Source organism: Nanorana parkeri, unplaced genomic scaffold (assembly GCF_000935625.1).
Source record: "Nanorana parkeri isolate BGI_ZX_2015 unplaced genomic scaffold, ASM93562v1 scaffold535, whole genome shotgun sequence".
Lineage (NCBI taxonomy): Eukaryota > Metazoa > Chordata > Amphibia > Anura > Dicroglossidae > Nanorana > Nanorana parkeri.
In genome coordinates, this window is record NW_017306803.1 from 77,079 (window position 1) to 98,941 (window position 21,863).

At 39.5% G+C, this 21,863-nt stretch overlaps 1 protein-coding gene and 1 long non-coding RNA gene across 2 annotated transcripts; both read right to left on the bottom strand.

Annotated features, from left to right (window-relative positions):
- Positions 1-42: 42 nt before the first annotated feature.
- On the bottom strand, positions 43-772 carry LOC108791226. The gene is made up of 2 exons (XR_001941491.1): positions 503-772; positions 43-120 (listed from the first exon to the last, which is right to left on the bottom strand). It is a non-coding gene; the product is annotated as an uncharacterized LOC108791226 (long non-coding RNA).
- A 7,035-nt stretch (positions 773-7,807) lies between these two features.
- DCAF4 (DDB1 and CUL4 associated factor 4) lies at positions 7,808-21,059 on the bottom strand. Its single transcript, XM_018561627.1, has 12 exons — positions 21,025-21,059; positions 18,906-18,991; positions 18,483-18,637; positions 18,094-18,176; positions 16,204-16,306; positions 15,913-16,056; positions 13,958-14,007; positions 13,792-13,877; positions 12,269-12,375; positions 8,869-9,048; positions 8,630-8,744; positions 7,808-8,070 (listed from the first exon to the last, which is right to left on the bottom strand). Exons 1-12 carry the CDS (start codon positions 21,057-21,059, stop codon positions 7,862-7,864), a joined length of 1,353 nt encoding a protein of 450 aa, XP_018417129.1. The 3' UTR covers positions 7,808-7,861.
- Positions 21,060-21,863: the final 804 nt, after the last annotated feature.

Below are 21,863 nucleotides of genomic sequence, written 5' to 3' on the forward strand. Positions count from 1 at the left end.
CACAATTTAGCAAGGATCCCCTTCAGCATCACATTACGTTTAAATTTGATCACTTGGATAGGAATTCTAGTTCAGTGTGTGCACGTGGGGCTATATTTTAAAAGGATTTATGTTATGATACTTAAAGTGACAAACCCTCAGATTTTTTTTTACATAAACCAATACTGTAATGTGTGCCTTACTGTAATCCATGGTAGTTTTCCTTCTCTTTGCTGCTTTTCATTTTAAATCCTCATGTCTTCTAATGCTTGGTGAGAACTTCCCTTTTCAGCTCAGGGCCTCTTCCTGTAGTGCTGGCTCAGGTTATAAGCCTATACACAGACACCATGTATCTATTCCTCAGACAAGGCAGTCTGCTGCAAAACAGAAGTTCTGCCCAGCATGAGAACAGATACAAATTTAAAAGGAAGAGCAGCAAAGAGAAGGGAAACAACCATGGATTACAGTAAGGCGCACATTACAGTATTGTTTTATGTTAAAAAATCTGAGGGTTTAATGTCACTTTAAGGAGAAAAAAAAAAATCAAGTTTGCCTTGCCCCAGTAATCATTTTAGCTATTGTAACAAGGATTATTTCAGGTGAATGTTTGTGTTTCTATGTATGAACATCAAGCCAAATTTTCATATTAAGAAATGTATATTTATTTCCCATGTTCCCAGAATATATAAAGAAATATAAAAAATGACTTGAATCATGGTTTTCAGTGTAAAAATGTACTCTAAGGTAGTCTTCGTATTAAAATGTATTGTTTTTATTTGAGCAACTGTAAAAACTGGACAGTATCGTACACTGACAGTTGAATAAAATGAAGGAAGAAAGTAGTAATGGCGAAACCATAACTCTAGGAGAATTGTTTAATACACAGTTGAAATACATACAGTATATGTGAACTGTGCTATCTGCCAAAGGATTTGTAATTGTGTCTAGCCACATGGGTGAGTCATACAGCAAGGACAGGGACACCACGTACGTACTCTTTTTTTAGCCTTAAGCAATATAGTGGTGTACCCTCCCTCCTGCACCCTTGTCATCGAACAATGAAGCATTAATACACACATAACTGATCAATCTGCTCACTGGTATTAATATCTATTAAGATACTTATGCTAATTTAATTAAAAAAACACAAATGCATTCAATGGAGGTTCTTTGTTTATACAGTAACCCCCCCCCATAGCCGGCATTCAAGCAAATGTATTTAGTTGCTAACGAAATTCTTTGGGTACATCTTGGTACATCCCGGCAGCAAGATTGCGCGGTCGGCAGCAATATGTATAAACAATGGCAAGAAATGGCCAGCCTGCTATTTCAAATTGCAATAGTCAATAGCAGGCTGGCAATTGTGCCTGCCCACTGAGTAGAGGAGCGGACAGAAGAGAGATCTTTCTCTCTCAGGTCTGCTCAGTAGGTGGGTTTCAATAGCCAGCCTGCTATTGCAATTTGAAATAACCTATATCAGGCTGGCTATTGAAACACCGCCCACCAAGTAGAGGAGTGGACCTGAAATGTAACTTTTTCCTCCTCAGGGCAACTCCTCTGCTTGGTGGGCAGGGTTTTAATAGTCATCCTGCTATTTGCGATATCAAATTGCAAAAGCAGGCTGGATATTGTTCCCCCCTACTAAGCAGAGAAGTGGACCTGAGAGAGAACTTTTTTTTTTCCCTCAGGGCCACTTCTCTGCTTGGTGGGCAGGGTTTCAATTGCAAGCCTGCTATTACAATTTGAAATGGCCAATAGCAGTCTGGCTATTTCTCCCGGCTGCTTACATTCACCTGTCGGCTGCAGAAGCTAGCCAGCAGGTAAATGGGGCTGTGGGGGGAGTGGTTGTTTGTTTGAGAGTTACCCGTGGGTGCTGGATAACTGGGAGTTTACTGTATCTGTTTTATGGATATAACCATATCTGGAGTTTGGCTTTAATGTCCTTCCTGGAATAAAGTCCAGAAGGTCAAGATTGTAATAGTAATACTAAAGTGGAAAAAGTCAGTCACTGTTTAAAAATAACAGTTTGTATAAGACAGGTCTGGGCAAATCCCCAGCAGCCAAACATCTTAAAGTGACACTAAACTCAGGAATTAAATCTTAATAATGCATTCAAGTACCTTTTTAACTATTAACAAAAATGTATCTTACTTGTGTATCACTCGGCTGTAGATCATCAAATCATCTCTGAATTGGTGCTGACACTGTTCTTCCTTCTAGAGGGTGGCTACTTTTTGTTCCCCATGGTCCCTGTGTGTATTGTACAGCAGCCACCGCTTCAAGCTCATTCCCGTGATGGACTACAATCTCAATGCAAATGGGTAAACTAAACATGAGATTGTAGTCCATGGGCGTGAGCTTGGAGAGGTGACTACTTTGAGGGACCATGTGGGGGGGACTGTCCGAATCAATTCAGAGATGATTTGAGCCGAGTGATACACAAATAAATAAGATACAGTTTTGTTGATAGTTAAGGTACATGACTGCTTTTTTAAGATGTAACTCCTGAGTTTAGTGTCACTTTTTAAATCATATCTAGCACCCAATTTGTTTCACATTTTCTGTTGTCATCAATTGAAGCCTGTTCCCTGACTCCCGCAATTTACTTGCTGACTCCTGATTTAAGAATGGTTTTGTCCACTCTATGTAAAAGATGTCAGACAATTTCTATTCGTTCAAAGCAGTGGGCAGTTTATTTTATTGGTATTTCACTGAGCTTTTATTTATAGAATATTTTCATTATAGCCCTGCAATTCAAGCTTTAGAATGTGTGGTCTTTACCGATGGCAGGTCTAAGAATTTATCAGAACATTCCTTTTTGTTATGATTTGACTGGGGTGTTTTCTTGTATTTAACATGCTACATAATGTCTAGTTGTAATCAACGTATTTCTCTTTTATCTATATATACTGGAGTAGTAATTTATTTTGTTTTATCTGTAAGTGCCTTTTCAGCAATTTGTAAAGAAAAAAGTAATCCCGTTTTTCTTGGTTTATTCCTCCACCTCCCTTTTTTTTTTTTTTTTGCAGATGTACCTCCTATAAAGGTTCAGAACACATATTAATGTTGGTTGCTGTGTTTTATTATGCTTACTGTGGATTTGGTATGGCCTTTATGTCCGTTTTATGTTTAGGCTAATGTTAAATTAGGGAAATTTGGTTTTAAAGGGTTTTTCCACTTGGCTGCAAATATGATCTTCTTGAAACTCATGCCTGTCATAAGTGAAGAACAGAATCCCCTTCTTCTTACTGTTTGTAACCAACAGCTCATGTTAAGACAGTCACAACCGGTAACTCCCAGAAGGGTAGTCATTCCCACTGTTGTACATGCAGTACTGATTGACAAATATGGCCAGTTCAACCACCCGCAAGTTCACCCTCAATGTGCGTAAATACTTTGCTTGACGAGAACCAGGCATTACTGGGATCATGAATCTGAATATCTGTGTTTCAAAAAAAAAATGTACAAGCTTTCCTATAAAATGTATTTACCCCTTATTTAGAATACTTTAAGGCACAATTCAAAATGTATTACATTTGTTTGTAAAACAAAAATTGTATAATGTAAAAACGGATTTAAACATTTGTTTAAAAATTTACAAACCCCCCCCCAAAAATAAAGCGACCAACCCCAAACCATTATTTTCCTTTTTAAATTTACTGTCATGGTTTTGGTGAAATATTTATCTTAATCATTCATTAAGGGACACAGGGTAGAAGTAGAGACACTTGGTTATGTTCCTGACTAGAGGAGATTAGACACTGGCAAACAAAGCTGTAAAACATCCTAGTGGTATATACTCCCAGTTTTTTTTGCTAGTTTCCCCGAAGAATGGATGTCTTCACTTACCTGAGGGAAGCAAACATGTTGTTTTTTTTACCTTTTCTACATTTATAACGATTCTGCAGTTGCTGCAGAGCTAAAAAAAAAATATGCTGACTTTACAGCCTTCCAGATCCGGTGATCCTCAGCATAGCCATTAAGGCTGTATCTGGACCCTGCTGTGGGGCCCTTTTATTGTGGGCTCTGCTGTGGCACTCTTCAGACACTTTCTGCACCAAGGAGTTAGCTGCAGAGCGCTTTACAGATCCAGGGCACAGATAGATCCATTTGGTGGAATCCTGTCCCTGAAGACTCCCTTCGGGAGTATGTCTACCTGAGGAATCAAGACCATCTGTGATGTGCATACATGCCGGGCTGGGTTTCTCTCAGCCATCCACCATAATTGGTGCATAGCAAGACTTTGCCCCTGCTAATAAAGGAGTCCAGTACCTGTACATAGTGCATCCTGCTTTTAATGTAGCTGTGACATACTCTTCATGTGTCGTGACCCCACCCTCCTTATGGGTCACTATGCATGCTGCTGTGTGTACACATTTTCTAGGTATCTCCCACGCTCTGCCATTCAGGGAATTTCCATAGTGGGGTACCTAGATGACCTGCTGAGGGAACAGTCGGCAGAGACTCTGTCAGTCAATGTCCAACAAACTGTTCAAACTCTGCAGAGGTTTTGGTGGATCCAGATGCCAGTGCTGTAACCCACTCATAGCTGGGGAGTATTTGGGCCTCTTACTGGATACTGTTCTGTCCAAAGTTTTTCTTTCGCAGGAAAAACTCCCCCCATCTCTCCTCCCATGTTCGAACTCTTATCATCCTTGAGCAATCCTACCCTCCAATTTTGCATTAAGGTTTCTGGGCTTGATGGTCACCTTCTCAAGGCAGTGTCATATGCCCAATTCCATCCCAGACCATTACAACTCAATATTCTGGCTGTGTGGGACAAGGAGGCACATTCTCTGAGCAATTGCATATGACTGTCACCCAAGAGCAGGTTAGCCCACATAGTTCCACATGTGCTCCCAGCTGTTAGTCCATGGGATCTCAAACTGGTTTGTCAGCCCTTTAAAAACCACCGTTTGAACCATAGATATTCCTTTTGTCTACTGTCACTGACTAAGTAGCCTTCTTCATTGACATTACCTCTGCAAGGCAACTTTCTGAGTTGGAGGCCTTAACCTGTAAAGAACCCTTTTTTGACTTATACAGAGATAAAGTAGGCTTAAGGCCTAAGACCGCCTCTCTTCCCAAGGTGGTTCTTCCCAAGGTGGACCGCCTCTCTTCCCAAGAAATGATCTCTCCATTTGAGATCATTTTGTGGGGCATAAATAAGGTTTTCCTTCTTAAAATCCTGGTATCACGCAGCCACAGCTCTCCATCCAATTTGCCAAATATATACAAATCTCAGCAGTGTATGGTGCAGGGATTTTCAGCATCGAGGTCAACAAAATCTGCCTGTTGAACACTTCTCAGCCAATTTGTGATATGCAAGCAGACTATTTTTTTTGTCATTCCTGAGGGTCACTGTAAGGGACAGCCTGCTTTCTCATTCCATCATTTCTAGGTTGATTTGACAGCTCGTCGTTCAAACCTATAGACTGGAGGATGAGGTTTCACCCTGCCTGGTCAAAGCACACTCCACAGGATCAGTTAGTGCTGATTCATGGGTTTTTCAGCATCGGGCATCTGTTTCTCAGATATGCAGGCTGTCACCTGGTCTTCTGTTCATATATTAGTTCGTTTTTACCAGGTGGATGTTTTGGCCTTATCTGATGCCAACTTTGGTTGTAAGGTTCTTCAAACAGCTGTTTTCTGAGAGCCTGTTAGCCTTTTGTTTGCAATCTTGCCCACCGGACTTGTACTGCTTTTGGATGTCCTTGTGTCTCAGAATACCTCTACCCTGTGTCCCTAATGAATGATTACGAAAACAGGATTTTTGACATACAGTACTTTTTTCCTGGAATGCATTAAGGGATGCCAATCTCACCCCCAGTTCTTATGATCCACAACCTATTACTTTTTCCACAAAACTGGAGCATGATAGGACTGAGGAGGAAGGATACCAGCCTGTTTTACAGCTTTGTTTGCCAATGTCTGATAGCTTGTAGGCAGCAACATTACCCCAGTGTTTCAGGATACTTTCACAATGTTTCCCCTAACATGACAGTAATCTGTCATCGGAACTGTGAGCGTCGAACAGTGTGCTGCCTGCCGGGGGCTCAGGGATTTTACACTAAGTCATAAATAATGTTATTACAATTCTTGGCAGGATTTCACATCCGCCCATTTACACCGACTATTGCAAAGTCAAAATATGTTACGCTGCTAAACCCTTTGTATAGGTAAAAAAAGCATTGTAAACACATTACATTCAAGTCCAAAGGTTTATCGTTTTTTTTAATAAAAACTATTATAACCATTTGCTATATGTAAAACCGATATAGCCATAGCAGATGTACCTTTATTTGTCAGTTTTAAATCGTATTTGTCCAAACCAGGAATCCCTAATCTAGCCTTGTGCTTGGAATACTTATAAAGTTATCCATGTTTAATTAGTGATCTAACATAACCACCATCCTCCCCATAAAAGCTGGACTACAGTGGGGCTGCATCTGGCAATACATCGCTCATCTACTAAGAAAAGTAAGCAACCCACAAAGAATGCCCTGCCAGAGAAGCTCAGTGATTGGAAGACTCATGAGGGAGAATTTATCATGGAATTATCATTTTCAGCAAACTTAATCAACATGTCAATTATTAGTTGGCATAGCATGCATACAGAAGCCTCCAAGAGCAGGTAAATTGGGATGGAACTGATCCAAGTAATGCCCTGTTAGCAAAGCTGTATGCATAGTTGTACAAGTTAGGTATAGAAACAAAATCTAACATCTCACCTTCAATGTATCTACCACTGGGGTGAGATGTGAGTTGTCAGGATGTCATTAATTTTCAAAACTGATGCAGTATCCATGTGGAGGTACACTATCTCAGCAAGGAAGTCCTCAGTCCCTTTTTGAATGAGACGATGATTTTAATGGATGTACAACTTTATTTACAAATGCAATGTTACCAAATCAAGATGATAATATGATGCCAGACTATTAATTAAGGTAGATATGGGTAGCATACACTAGAGGATGTCTAGAGGTTGCCCCTTATTTCTTCAAGCCTGCCATAGAACCCACACATGCTGCCCATTCCACGCGGCACTCTACTGTGCTAGCGGATGTTAAAAGGCCAGGCAGTTGGGTTGAGTTTCTGTTATAAGTCAACTACTTTATTTTTACTGTTTTGCAGCATATCAGCCTATTTCAGTCTTGCATCTGTAAATAAAACTATACTTATTTAAAAAAAAAAAGAACTGGGATTAAAACCCCTATATATTACCTTAGTCTAAATCACACAACTGGAAGGAAACATTTTGAAAATAGTGGTTTCAGGTCACAAAAACCCTCCTCTTGCATGTTCTTTCTAAGGCATGTAGGTCAGACCTTAAAGTGAACCTGTGCTTTCCCATATAGGGTATAGCAACATGCTCACTTTAATGCCAGTCCCCCATAGCCACACTTTTATCTTCGTTCTCTTTGTGTCCCCCCCCCCACACTGTATTTGCCCACAGGAGTGAGGAGATGTGCAAGAGGCAGATGACTCTCCAGCCAGCTGTGAATCACCAGCACTGGCACATGCAAGAAAGAGGGATGAATAACATTTTGCCCTAAACCCCAGAAGTACCAGATATGCTGCTTCACTTCCTAGAAGCATCTGATGGGGCCAACTTTAAAGTCAAACTGATCCTTTTCCATGCATGGCTAAACACAAGTTCACTTTAAAATGATTGTCAATACTTTACACCTTATAAAAACATTATGACTACTGTATTACAGCTAGGTGGATAAAGTCCAGTAGATGCGAGGCTTCGTGTGCGTATATATACACTGTAAATATGGACTAAAGGCTCATTATTCTTTTTTTTCCAACAGCTGTATTGAAAATGCAAAGGCTCTAGTAACTGGTAGATTTTCCAAGCTTGCCATCAAATTTGTTATTAACCCTTATTTATGTTGTATGTAAAGTGATACAAGTCTTTCTGAACAGCCATAAGGAGGCCAGGAACCATTTGCCTTTTCCCTCCTAAGTGGGAAGAAAACACCACACTCGGTATGGTGTCCTTGGATGCTGGGTGTGGAGATGGGATAGTCCGGAGTAGTCTGGTATCTTGCAGGTTCCAAATTCTTGTGTAGCAATCCTGGCCAACTAAATACAAAGTTAAACACAGACATTAGTCATCCTCACTGCCTTACCTATGTACGTGAATAATCCTCAATATTCTGGTTTTATTTTAAAACTAAGGATTTTCCCCTTATTTTTAAGACCTTCTTAAAACTTCATGAACTATCGCAAGTTAATTCCTACAATAAGCTTTTACCCCCTTGGCAGTTTTCACATTTTGCTGTAGTACAACATTAATTCACAGCAGATTTAATTTTGCTGCACACTTATCAACAGAGAATAGGCTTTCCCCTATCAAGGTGAAATCAGATGTCTGCAAAATGATTTCAATGAATCACCATGAAAAACACAACACTCAATGAATAAGTATAAGCCAGTGAGTCAGTATTCAATTATCCTCTTCTGAACATGCTAGTTCTCTAGATGTTATTTAGATCTTCCATCTTCAGCATTGTAAGATCCTCTGTCCCAGAACATGCAGCTGATGTAAGAAAATCTTGAACATCAACATGACAGCCGTGGAATAAACATTTTTAGTCAGTAGAAGCAAGAGTGAAAGTTTACAATGAAAGTCCTTACATACCTGCAACAAGCAATCCTTCGTCTTCTTTAACATGGAGTGGTAAATAAGCATAACTATTGTTATGTCCCTCATACTGCTGTAAACATTTTACCATCCTCATATCCCACAATTTGATCTGTACAAAGGAAAAAGCTTTATACCTTAAACTGTCTGACATGTATAAAAAAACTAATGTAAATATATATTTTCAACAGTAACGTCAGGTTGCATATTATACATCATAGCTAGATTTAATGTACCTGTCCAGACATATCCGAAACCAAGAGGTAATTTTCATCCCGGAGAAGATGCAAACAAGTGATGGCAGAATTCTGGAAAAAAGATGTCCCCTTTTTCCAGTTAGAAGGAGAAAGTGCAGGGACACGCATATCAATAGAGAACACCTCTCCAGAGCGGCAGCCATTGTACAGCAGTAAGTTCTGAAATTAGAAGAAACATCTGTTCATTTTAAAGGGTTATACAGACACAATAGGAAAACACTTTCAGGAATCAACATACTTATTAAGGGTTATAGCAAGAAATGTGAGCTTTCATCGTAGGTGCAGTTTCTTACTGCCCTGACAAAAGTCTGTCAACAATTTTACAACATAGCATAATCGGAAGGGGACGGGAACACAATATTCTAGTCTAGAGAGCAATGTGTTCTGCAGAGGGGAGCAAAAAAATTATCTAGCATCAGAATACATGTACAGCACATTTAGCAGATGTTATGTGGAAAAACCAACTCTTAACAGTTTCTGCCTTGGCTGCTAAATAATCTCTACTTCATCCTTGTATTATAGTAAAGCTGCCCATACACTAGTCGATCCTCCATCTATGGCTATTGAATTCTGATAGCAAGGTGTGTGCCACTGTCAGAGTACTCGAACAGTGGCTGCAATCGCTGTTCAACCAGGAATTTTCAGACCACATCGTTTAGCAAAAAGTCAACGGAAAAATCTACTTTTGTCAAATTTTGGACAAGCAGTGTACAGCCAGATTTACATTCACAGCGAGATCACAATCTGTGTGTTCAACCTGTCACCACATTAGCTGGAACCTGATACCATCATTGACATTTTCTTAGTTATCAAATAAAAAGATTTACATAAAGAATTGTGAATACATACAAGTCCTGAAACCCATTAGGTCAGGGCTCCGGGACCTCCTGCCTAAGCAATGCACTCCAGAAAAATCGGCAAAAGTATGCTGCCGCACAAAAGAATAAGAGATAGCACTGAGACACCAAAGGTGGACAAAAAGTTGCCCTCTTCAAAGTCTTTTATGCAATGTCTCTCTGCTGTCCTATTTACAGATAAATTTAGCCCTGCTTTTCAAGATTTATGTTGTGATCACACATTATACTCCACCATCAATGTAACACTAATTATAGAAGTACATTTTTCAAAACTTGGTAGGAGCTTATGTAATCTAAGCAGTACCCGTTATCAAGTCAGTCATCAGTTTACAGAAGGCAGAACAGCTGAAGAGTTTGGATTTGTTGCTATAAGATTTTATACTCTATGTTGTGTAATGACAAACCCTCAAAGAGTTCCACAAACATAAGACTGGGGAAGGTTTAAATAGACCTAAAGTCAATCCTTTTTTTTGGTTTATTTAGGGATGCACCGGTGCCGATACTGGGCATTTTCACGAGTACTCGTTCTTGCGATAATGCCCCGATACTAAGCTCCGATACCGGCGCTTTAACTTTTTAAATACAAGTGGCAGTTTTTAAATACGGCGCCTGTTTACATTGGCGGTCCGGACGCACATCTCCTCCTCCTTGCCGCACACAAAGCCCTGATGAGACCCGTCACGCAGGCCTGGTGAGACCCGTCAGGCAGCAACACAGAGTATGTAGCTTCATATTATTCTGCATTGCTGTATAATGCATTGCAGGGATTTGTAGTCCTCTATTGCTGGTTGTATTCTGCATTGCTATATAATGCATTGGTGGGATTTGTAGCCCTCTATAGCTGATGTTATTCTGCATTGCTATATAATGTATTGCTAGGATTTGTAGTCCCTCTACAGCTTGAAGTCAGTGGCAGAACTATCAGGGACGCAGCGTTTTCAGCTGCGACCGGGCCCTGGTGCTTCCCCACCGGCATGAAATCATTTGTCTGTATTGTTATAGAAAATCTGTCACATGATGCTAAAAAAAAGTATCAGTAATTAGTATCGGCGAGTACTTGAGGAAAAGTATCGGTACTTGTATTCAGTCTTGAAAAAATGATATCAATCCATCCCTGTGAAGTAGAAAATGCTTAAAACTCCTCTTTTTTTTGCTGTTCATGTACAGCTGGAGAGAATACCCTTCACTAACTGCCCCAGGAACACAAGGAAGTTAGAGGAAATCCCCTCTAGGACAGCTGTCAGAAACAGATATTCCTATTGTAAGATTTCACCTCTATTCCTGGCACAAATTTGACATTTCTAATTTCCCATCACTTTGTATCCTGTCAACAGTCACCAGGACAGACCGAATGAGTCTTCCCAGTGGGAGCAGTCATTAATAAAAACTTGACAAAAAGTTCTATAACTTTTACACTCTATCCAAAACAATAACATTTTAAAGCTTTGGATACACTTTAATACTCCCCAGCATTTTTGCTTTACATGTTATTATGTGTCTCTGACAGTGAGTTTCCCTGGAGCTGTCAAGGATACATGATAAGAGTACAGCTAGCTGTATGCAAGCAACTCGATCAATATATTGACGGAAGGCCAGTGTCAGATTCCTATTAACTAGAAGCAAATCAGAAATGGTTGGGGGTGTACATCTATTTTATATTTTTACTATATTGAATAATGGCTTAACATTTAAAAGTGAAACCTAGTGACAGTGTCTCTTTAGAGAGAAAAATCAAATTAATAAAAATAAGAATGAAATTAATAAAAATATCCCCTCTCCCCATTAATTCCCAGGTCTCAGGAAAAAAATGACAAATGCTCCTGATATTTTACATGTAAGCGAGAGTAAAGTTAAATGAAATATGAACAATCGCAACTCTGTGAAAATGTCACTCATGCTCATTTCTGTTTGTGCAAACTTGACTTGATCTTAATTAGGGTTGCACAGATACCAAGTACAGTACTCGGTACAAGTACGAGTACATGTACCGATACTTTTGAGCTCCAAGACTACACTAGAGAAAAATTCAAAAATTAGGAGGCAGCTGTCATTTGTAAGGAGCACACGGAGCTCCTGGGATTTGTACATCTCTGTTTTAATGTATGATTTTGTTTCTATAAATATATATAAAGGGATGCACAGATACCAGTTTTGCGAGTACGAGTACTGGTACTTGCCGAGTACTTACAAGTACTGATAAATTTTTGTTTATTGTCATGTGACAGTTTTTCTAAAACAATACAGACTAATGATTTCAGGACAGTGGGGGAGCTCCAGAGCCAGGTCCCAGCTGCAACCTCTGCAACCCTGGTAGTTCTCATGAAAATGCCAAGTATCTGCGCTGGTACTCGAAAAGTATCTGTGCATCCCTAATCTTAATGTTACATAATATAACACTGAAAGGGGCAAAAGACTCTCCTAAATAAAAAAGTTTTCACTTAGCCAATCAAGGAAAGAGATGGGGAAAATACTCCTATATACAGTATATTGCAAAACAATATGATATAATAAAGGACATATACCTCTGTAGCAAACTGCTGGGCCAAAACATCACTATTAATTTTAAATGTTCTCCGAACATCTGTTACAGTGTTCATTACCAGGACTTGATTCTTCAGTCCTTCAAAGTGAAGAAAAAACAAGTCAGGAAAAACAGACATTAAAAAGGATGTCTGAACCCAAGAACAAACATTAACCAGTTGACATCCGGGGTGTTAAACCCCCTTCCCATCCAGGCCATTTTTCAGTATTCAGCTCTGCGGTACTTTGACTGACATTTATTACGTCATGCAGCGCTGTACTGAAATGAATTTTATACCCTTTTTTGGGGACAGATAGAGCTTTCTTTTGGTGGTATTTATTCACCACTGGGGTTTTTATTTTTTAATATATTAAGGAAAAACTACAGATTTTGTTTTAAAAAAAACAGTTCCCCCTATATTAAATTCTAAAACATGTATTACAAATTTTTTTGGTAAAATATAAAAGACGGGGTCACGTCGGGTAAAGAGACACCAAACATGTCAAGCCTTAAAATTGCGCATGCGCGCAAAACCTCAAAAAAAACTACATTACCCAAAATTGGCCATAGGCGACGCATTAAAAGCTTTTACCGCTCATCAGTTTAGTGTTATCAGTGATTGATGGCCCTAAAATGATGGCTCTCACTGCGACGTTCGCTTCAATATGTAACATGTGTAGCGCAATTGTCATTTTCGGGGACTTAAACATTGGGGGGGTTTATTTTTTAATTTATTTTTTGAAACTTTTTTTATTTATATAGATTTTTTTTTTACACTTAAATGAGGTGAGTGGAAATCACTCATCTCATAGTTCTCCTTTAAGATGGCAATATAAGTTCATGCCTGCATAGTTGTTCTAGAGTGAATTGGGAACCCCAAAGCCAAGATGCTCTGTTATGCAAATAGGGATGAAAACTAGGAAGTCAGAGGTTAGCCCTGCCACCTGCCAATCTTCCTTTTTGGTATGTAAAGCAGCCCATCACATTACTGGACTAATGGGGTGACACTAATGGGAAGACTTGAGGTAAGGGCTGAATTTTCCTTATGTGAAGCACTCTAGTAACAAACTTGCCTCTTAAGGAAAGGCATTTTCCTCCCCTGAGATGATGTGCATGATCTCATGTCCTAGTCACATGTGCCAGAGTTCCAGGAAGTAAAATGAGATGGATTAATATAACAATGCAGTGTTAGCTCTGAATTACTGTTGTGTTCAAATCTCACCATGGAGGAGTATTCATCTTCCTCCCATAGTTTACAGCATACACAACTGCTTCTGCCTTGATTGGCCCTTGAATGTGTATGAGAGCTTATGTAACAGTGTGCTGGGATTTAAGATGATAACATCCAGTAGGACATATAAATGGTGTGTACATATGCTCTGTAGAGTATGTTAGCTGAACCTGTTGGACAGCTATGAGTATCTGAAATAACAGCAACTGAAAATGTCTCATAACATTTCAGCAAAGGTCAAATCACTGACTTTCTCTTTAGCTTGGATTACAGATTTGCACTAATCAAATTACCAGCGTCAGGGGCCAAGTTCTTGAACAGACATGCTGGAATAAGGCTAACGCAGCCTGGACTATCGTGCTTTCCTAGGAGAGAAATACTGACTTGCCATTAAGGAATAATCACAGAGTCATCAAGTTTATTTAAAGTTTCGCTGGTTCATCAAGTAAAAAAGGATACAGGACATGCGAGTCTGGTCCAGTGAGTGTGGCCCAACATGCAACGTTTACCTTCAAAGGGAAACAAAAGCTGTAAGTGATCTGGAAACAGCAACATCTGAACTGTAACTAGAAAAAATGATATTGGAACAATTTCAGATTTTGAACAAATAACTTTATGAATATTGCCAAACTAAATACATTGGCAACTCTCATTGCATGTAAAAAGTAACACATGGCCGCATGTCCCAAACATAGGTAGACAGATCTGTGGCCAGACACATATACAAAGTACCATAGATCCAACCATGCTTTTGACAGACTGCATCGTCTATGTCATTTTTTATTTTGCTTATAGTTGCACTTTAACTTTCCATTAAAGATGACTGTACGACCGTCCTCGGACGGCCTCCAATTCATTGCATCCTCATCCTGTGTGAGGATGCATGTCTCCTAGTGATTAACATTACTGTTTGAAGCCCTTCCGTGTGCACCTTGCTGTAAAGCTGGTAACGAATTGATGAGTGCGTTTGCCATTTGTTTTGCTTGACTGATTTGGTGCAGTGACGCATGGGGGGTCTCAGCTGCCGTTGTGATGTGCGGGGTGCCTTGTGCGTACCAGTGCCTTTAAGTGAGGTTGGGCTTCCTCCTGACAAACCTGCACCCAATTTAATCTTTTGCCTCATGTGCTCCAAGATGAAGACTCTCATAGTTTAGAGTTAGGACCGCACTATATGGAGGTGCCTTGACGTAGCTGTGCAGCTTTCACATTTTCTGCAGAAGGACCGCACTATATGGAGGTGCCTTGACGTAGCTGTGCAGCTTTCACATTTTCTGCAGAAGACGTGTATCTAAACCTCTGCTTTTAACCTTAGTGGTTAGACAGGTTTTTTTGCATGCTGGCTGGCGAGTGTGACTGGAAACTTTTTGTTGTTTTACTGTTTGAAGCCCTTCCGTGTGCACCTTGCTGTAAAGCTGGTAACGAATTGATGAGTGTGTTTGCCATTTGTTTTGCTTGACTAATGATTAACATGGCACCAGTTCAGCCTCAGGATTACTCTATGGATGTAGGCTGAATGCACAGGTGTAAGAATGTCAGCATGAAGGCAAAAATGGAAGCGAGCATCCGGGGGTGACCACTCTGCTCATCCATATATGTTTACTAAGTGGGTGTTGCCACCACAGGACAGGAAGTGTGTTACTAGGAAAATCACCCAGTAAACATAAATTAATAAGGTAAACGAATGCAGTCATTTATGTACAGAGGTGTAGCAATGAAGCAAATATTACACAACTGGCACTCAATTTTTGGCTCACAGTGCCACAGGCTCCCATTGCCTACACTTCTAAGTGGGTGCCCTCACATCACAATGTCAATAGTGCAGTTGTCTCTTGTATCATATTGGCTATTCCCACCTCTAAATTATATCCATTTAGTGAACAAAATACACATCTTACTTATATAATAGCATGTCTGAGCAAAAAGATATATTTGTCTGCATGTTACTATGCTAGTGCAAACATATACTGCACTAATAAACTACATTTAATACATGCAACCCTTCCAGGGCATCGTGGCGCTTTAGATTTCCTAGATTGACCACCACTGTAGTAGACAATATTAAGGCCCCATTCACACTGAGCGGTTTATCACGCGGATTTGCGCTGCAAAATCGCGCATATTTCCGCGCGATATCGCTCTGTGTACTAAGTCCAATGCATGTCAATGGAGCTGTTCCCATTTACAGCTCCATGTCGCCTGTAGCTCGCTTGTGCAGGACCCTTTTTTTGCGTGGATGTCGAATTCGCAATATCGCAAATGTGAATGGGGCCTAAAAGAGACTTTTCAACCCCTTTGCTAAAACTTTGCAAAAATATTGTTTGTACCAAACAATATAATTATATTTGTAAATATTAAACCATTTGATGCAGTACAGATTGACAATGCAGGTTCATCGACCATGAATCTATTCATACCTTATGATTTGTAAAGTAGGGATTGTCGTGACTTTCCACAGTGGGCGCATCTTTCCACAGTCCATTAAGGTTCAGAAGACCGTATTTACAGAACCCATTCTCCATGTCACTTACTGCAAATAACCTTTGGCTTGCTGAATCTGCCTGCAAAATGTACAGTGTGATCAACACTGCAGCAAGTAATTAAAACAGAGAAATACATATACTGTCATATACTGTATGCCAACATCAAAAACTGTGTCCATGTTTACAGCCTAAGAATGTATTAATGTTTTAATATTGTGAACCTACCAGAATAAACTCAAACTTGTGTGTTCCTGGACCAGCAGGCTCTGGGTTGACAATTTGTACTTCCTTTCTCTGCATACAGTTCACTTTCAGCTCATGAGCACGTCTACAGCAAAATAAACACTATAATAATGCACATAAAATTATGGAAAAAATAATAATATGCAGGTACGTGGAAGCAGAGGTGCTCTAGAAACATTTTAGACCGAAATTTCTACATTTGTTAGGCCGAAACAGACTTTTTTCCCCCCAACCTTTTAAAAAAATGTTAGATTATTTTTTAATTACTTTATTTTTGTGTTTTGTTTTTTTACTTTACGGTTAGGGACTTTGGGGAAATAGCAGGGGTCACCTTTCACTAGCCCCTCGTATATAAAAAAAAATATATATATATATATATATATATCATACACATACTGTAACATTTGTATCATGTGTTTTTTTGTGGATTTTTGGTTGATATTCTGTCTCTATCGTTTACAATACACCTAAGATAAAAATTATAGACCTTTCATTTCTTAGGAAGTGGGCAAACTTACAAAATCTGCAGGGGATCAAAGTGTGTGTGTGTGTGTGTGTGTGTGTAAATATTGGCACCCCTGCATTTTTGTCAGATAATGCACCATTTTGCACAGAAGACTCTTGCAATTACAATGTTTAGGCATTCTCGTGTTTCTCTTGTTTGTATTGGTTTGACACAAAATTAAAAGCTTTTTGACAAAAAAACAAAATCACAGCTTTTGGTAAAGCCCATCATTCTACTGTTTTCAGAAAAAGAAATGAGACCTTTAACCCCTTCATGACTGAGCTTGTTTTTGGTTTCTGTTCGTAAATGACTGACACACTTTTGAAATTTTTGCTGTGTGATTCTTTCACGTCAGTAATATACTTTCTTACAAAGTGCACCCACACATATTATATATTGTTTTTTAGAGGACAGATAGGGCTATATATTTAGATCACATATGTGTGTCTAACGCCTCACTTAGGACAAATAAAATATAAAAAAAAGAGGAAAAAAACAGTTTTGATTTGGAGTATTTTTTTTAACAAAACCAGCACAGCTAAAAAAAATAATGCAATACATACATTTATTTATCCCTTATTTTTATTTTATTTTTACACTTTTCACTTTTTTTTAAACTTAAAAATTTTATTTGCTTTATTTAATTATATCAAGCAGTCATTGTGAATTTATCTCACTATTACTGCTTGATAAATTAATACATTTTTGGTTATTATCAGGCTGCTTCAAACTTCAGAACAGCCGATAATAAGTTAGTGACACTGATCCTGAGCATTGATGGTTAGAGGATGAGATTGATTTCACTTATTTTTTCCAAGGGCTGTATTACCAAATAATAATTGAAGGTGCCAATCATTTTGTCCAGTCCGTTTTTAGAGTTTTGCATGGAATGTGTCAGATCTGGCTTTTTTTCGCTTTTTTTGTGTCATACCAATACAAACAAAAGAAATACATATGAGAATGCCTAAACATTTGTAATTGCAACAATTTTCTGCACAAAGTGGTGCATTATCTGACAAATGCAAGGGGTGACAATATTTTTGCCCATGACTGTATGTATATTATATATATCTATATATACAGTATATATACTGTATATATAGATACATATATATATATATAGATATATATATGTATATATAATATCCTGAGTCATGTCTAAATATCACCCAGTCTAAATATAGTAGTTGTTTAGGTTAGTCTGGGCAAACAGATATACCATAGCATCATTTGCCATAGCACAACACACTAGGTAAAGCTCTTTAAAACAATGTCCTCTACCCCTAAAATTTTACTGTTAAACACAAAATAAAATAGAGAAAATGGAGGAGGCATGTAGTGGCCTTATAAAACTATTAGATTCTTACCTGCAGTAGGTTGTAAATGGCATCAGTCCAAGCTGACGTTTCCACACTAGCATAGATGCATTTAATCCTGGCCTCGTGGATTTCTGAATGAAGCAAGACTTTTTATTGACCATTTACAGTAAGCACAACTGCCAATAGATAATTGCATCCTGAAACAGGAAAGGGCAATCCTGCCAAGTTCCCATTTCATGATTACATTGAAAACTGTCTCAAAACATCATTATTACTAAAATGTTTGAGTTTTAATACAGGGCAGCCTAGTAGCTATAAATCAAAGGTCAACACAGGACACCACATATATTAAGAAAACAATCAATGTGCTACTAATCAAAAGGAAAACACTTGTCGTTTGTATATCATATATCCCATAAACCCACCACAGCGCTCACCTTCCTATTTTTGTCTTCTTCAAGAAGTTGCAGTCTTTTCCGTTCCATTTCCTTTTGCAATATACCTTCTCTAGTCAATGGGTTGCAGTTATTGTGTCCCGGAAGAAGGCGGAAATACTTGTTCTTTTCGGGATCATAGTAAAAACCAGGAAGTTCTAGGAAAAATAAAGGAATACAGTGATTTATTATTTGCCAACTACGATATAAGATTTGGAGGGTTTTTGTTTAAACTGCATAACTAATTTTAAATCATGGGCAGTTACATTTTAATTCTTAGTTTTAAACGTGTCCTTTGACCTTCACACGTGAAAATCATACCTTGTTAGTGGTCTCTGTGGGTCACATTTAGAAAACACTCTTGTAGCTGATAAGAACATTAATATAGTGTGCATGAGTATCTGCATCTGAGGAAACTGTTGTTACCTGGCACTGAAGAGCTTTGATTTCCACTAGAGGAAGAACTTGCTGCTGTGCTTGTCTCTGAACATTCGGATATATTTGACCTATACCTAGTTAGAAGAAAAAAATGTCATTAGAACATTTAACAAATACAAAGGGGCCTGTTAATCATAGAAAGGTACAGAAAATATTTTTTAACCAATCTGTAGAAGACAGTTGTTCTTTTTTCCCCCTTATTATAACTAGGGATGCACCGAAATGTCGGCCGAAAATGGCACTTTGGGCAAAATGCCGAAAGTAAAATTTTTAGGCCGAAACTATGCATCCATGGTTTCTCTCCTCCCCCTTAGGTGCTGCTCTGTGTGCCCTCTGTCACTTTCAGCAGAAGAGCACTGTGAGCGTGTCACAGGAGGCCGAACGGGGCGATGCGGGAGGAGAGGCCCCGTTCGGCCTCCTGTGACACATCAGAATGGAGAGCGGTGTGGGGGAGGAGACAGCTGTGAGTCATCACAGGAGGCTGAGGTGGCGGTGCGGGGTAGAAGTCAGCTGTCAGCCGTGTCACAGGTGGCTGAGCTCTCCTCCCTGCATCGGTGGCTCAGCCTCCTGTGACAGCGAGTCAGGATAGAGAATGGAGTACAAGCACTCAACGATCAGCTGATCGTTGAGTGTTAGTAAATATTTGAGGACATAGTATGTTTTTTGTTTGTTTTTTTTTATTCAAAAATTTTTATTCAACAAGTTTAAAACATGTCACAGAGTATGCAAAAAACATAAATCAGTCCCCAAGAAACAGTGGGTAGATCCAACACAGTATGTTTAAAGTACAATAAACACGAAGCACAAATGCAATAGACATGCAGTGAATGGCTTGAGATCCGCCACACTTGAGTTTTCCGAGTTATATGAAACAAAAAGAAAAGGAAAAGAAAAGAAAGAAAATGCAGGGTGAGAAAAAGAGAGTAGAACAAGAAAAAAAGAAAAAGAAAAGAAAAGACAAAGAGGGAAGGTAAGAAGGGCCCAGAGATCTTACGAACTCACATCAATACAGGATGAACCCCATAAATCAAAGATCCAACTGTCAAAGTCATGTGGTAAAAAATGGAGGACCCATGGTTCCCAAACCTTGCGGAACCAGGGAAAAGAGTTCTGCAATTTGGCCGTCAGCTTCTCGTTCACCATTACCCAATGTAGTTTATGTTTAACCGCTGATATACTTAGCTTATCAGAAAGCCAAGCCCCAGCAATCATCTGTTTTGCAACCATCAAGACACGTGTCATCAAAATTACCTGATATTTGGAAAAGCTAGGACATTGTATGTTTACTGTGCCCCCAATTATGAATGAACAGGAAGTGCTTTACATCACTTCCTGTTCATTCATGGATTGTGGACATCGTAACCCATACTATATCTCATACTATAGCCCCAATTTATGAATTGACAGGAGTATAGAGGCTTCCTGTTCAATCATAACAGGGACTGCAGAAAAAGAGAGCTGACAGAATTGTAGCCAGCTTGTTCATAAACATAAGGACTGTAAGTGCTTGGGCAAAATTTTTTAGAAATACCGTATTTTGCGCTCCATAGGGCGCACCTGACCATAGGACGCAGGGAGGGTAGGGTTCTGTGACAGCTGTAGTTAGTGACAGCTGAGACAGGTGGCGTTGTGATTACAGCGCCACAGTGTCAGTGATCACACAGAGCATACGAAGAACGGACGTTCTTCGTCTGCTCTACGGGCTCCATGGTGAGCTCCTATGCCGTGGTCACGGGTCCCCCAGAGGAGCGGGGGACCCTAAAAACCACGGCGGGGGGCCCCCCAGACACGATCGCCGCCGCTCGTTTTGATACAAGTGATCTGATCAGATCACTTGTATTAAACGAGCAGCGGCTCCCACTGTACATTTAGCTCTGCTTGTCCAGAGCAGGGCTAAATGTACAAAAAAACTACTCGCCCGGCGCCTGAAACTGCATGTCCCGGGCGTCGGGCGATAGGGATTGGCTTCATAAGACGCACAGACATTTTTGCCCGCCTTATGGAGCGAAAAATACGGTACTTTGCCTGACAATAAATATTTGTTTGATCTGGAATTATTATTGAAAAAAAAAATATTTGTTTTATAGTTTAATACTACTTGAAATACCTTTTATTGAAGTGACTCTGTGACTTATTTCTCATCCATGACATAGATATGGATTTAGGTGCTCAATCATATGCTTCACCAATTTCATTAATTAACAGGCAGCTGTACCATTCATGTATTCACAAAATGTTACTATAAAACAGCCACATACCAAATGTTACATATCATGCTCTGACTCTAGTCCTTACTCTTTGTTCTGTCAATTCATATTCATTAGGTGTAAAAATATGGTAATACAGTACAATAAACCAGGGCTGTAAAAGTCCCAGGAGCCAAGTAAAAAAAAAAAAAATACTGCTCTACCACCTAACTTTTGGCAGCCATTTCTTCTGAGGTATATGATGCACACCTTCCCTGGGCCCGTAAAACCTTATAGGTTCCTATATTTCACTGACTGGCTATTGAATCCTAGAACAATTTATCAATGCCTGCTGTAAGCCCTAAACTCTAATCCTGCCGAGTTGACAAGCAACACAAAATGCCTTGTGTCCTATTCTTAACTCGACTTTGCAAAACAGCCGCCAGTCCTTTCATTGCACTAGGTGAGAGAACAGCTCTGGGGCATGTTTGGGCTGTGCTGAGCGAAGCCAGGTTTAGGTGTAGACAGGGTGGTCACCTTAGCCCTAATTTCACATACTGTGGCTCTTCCAGAGACCCAGAGGAGGTTCTCAGCAGAGATCTATTTTAAAGAGGAACTTCAGGAATGTAAAAAAAATTAACCCTTGCAGTGGGGCTACCCCCACACTGCAAGGGTTGACTGCTTGTTGTTCTCTAAGGGCTCAAATTAAAAAAATACACTCAACTGATCCCACCTAGCTGCTAGACTGGTCCCCATGGCC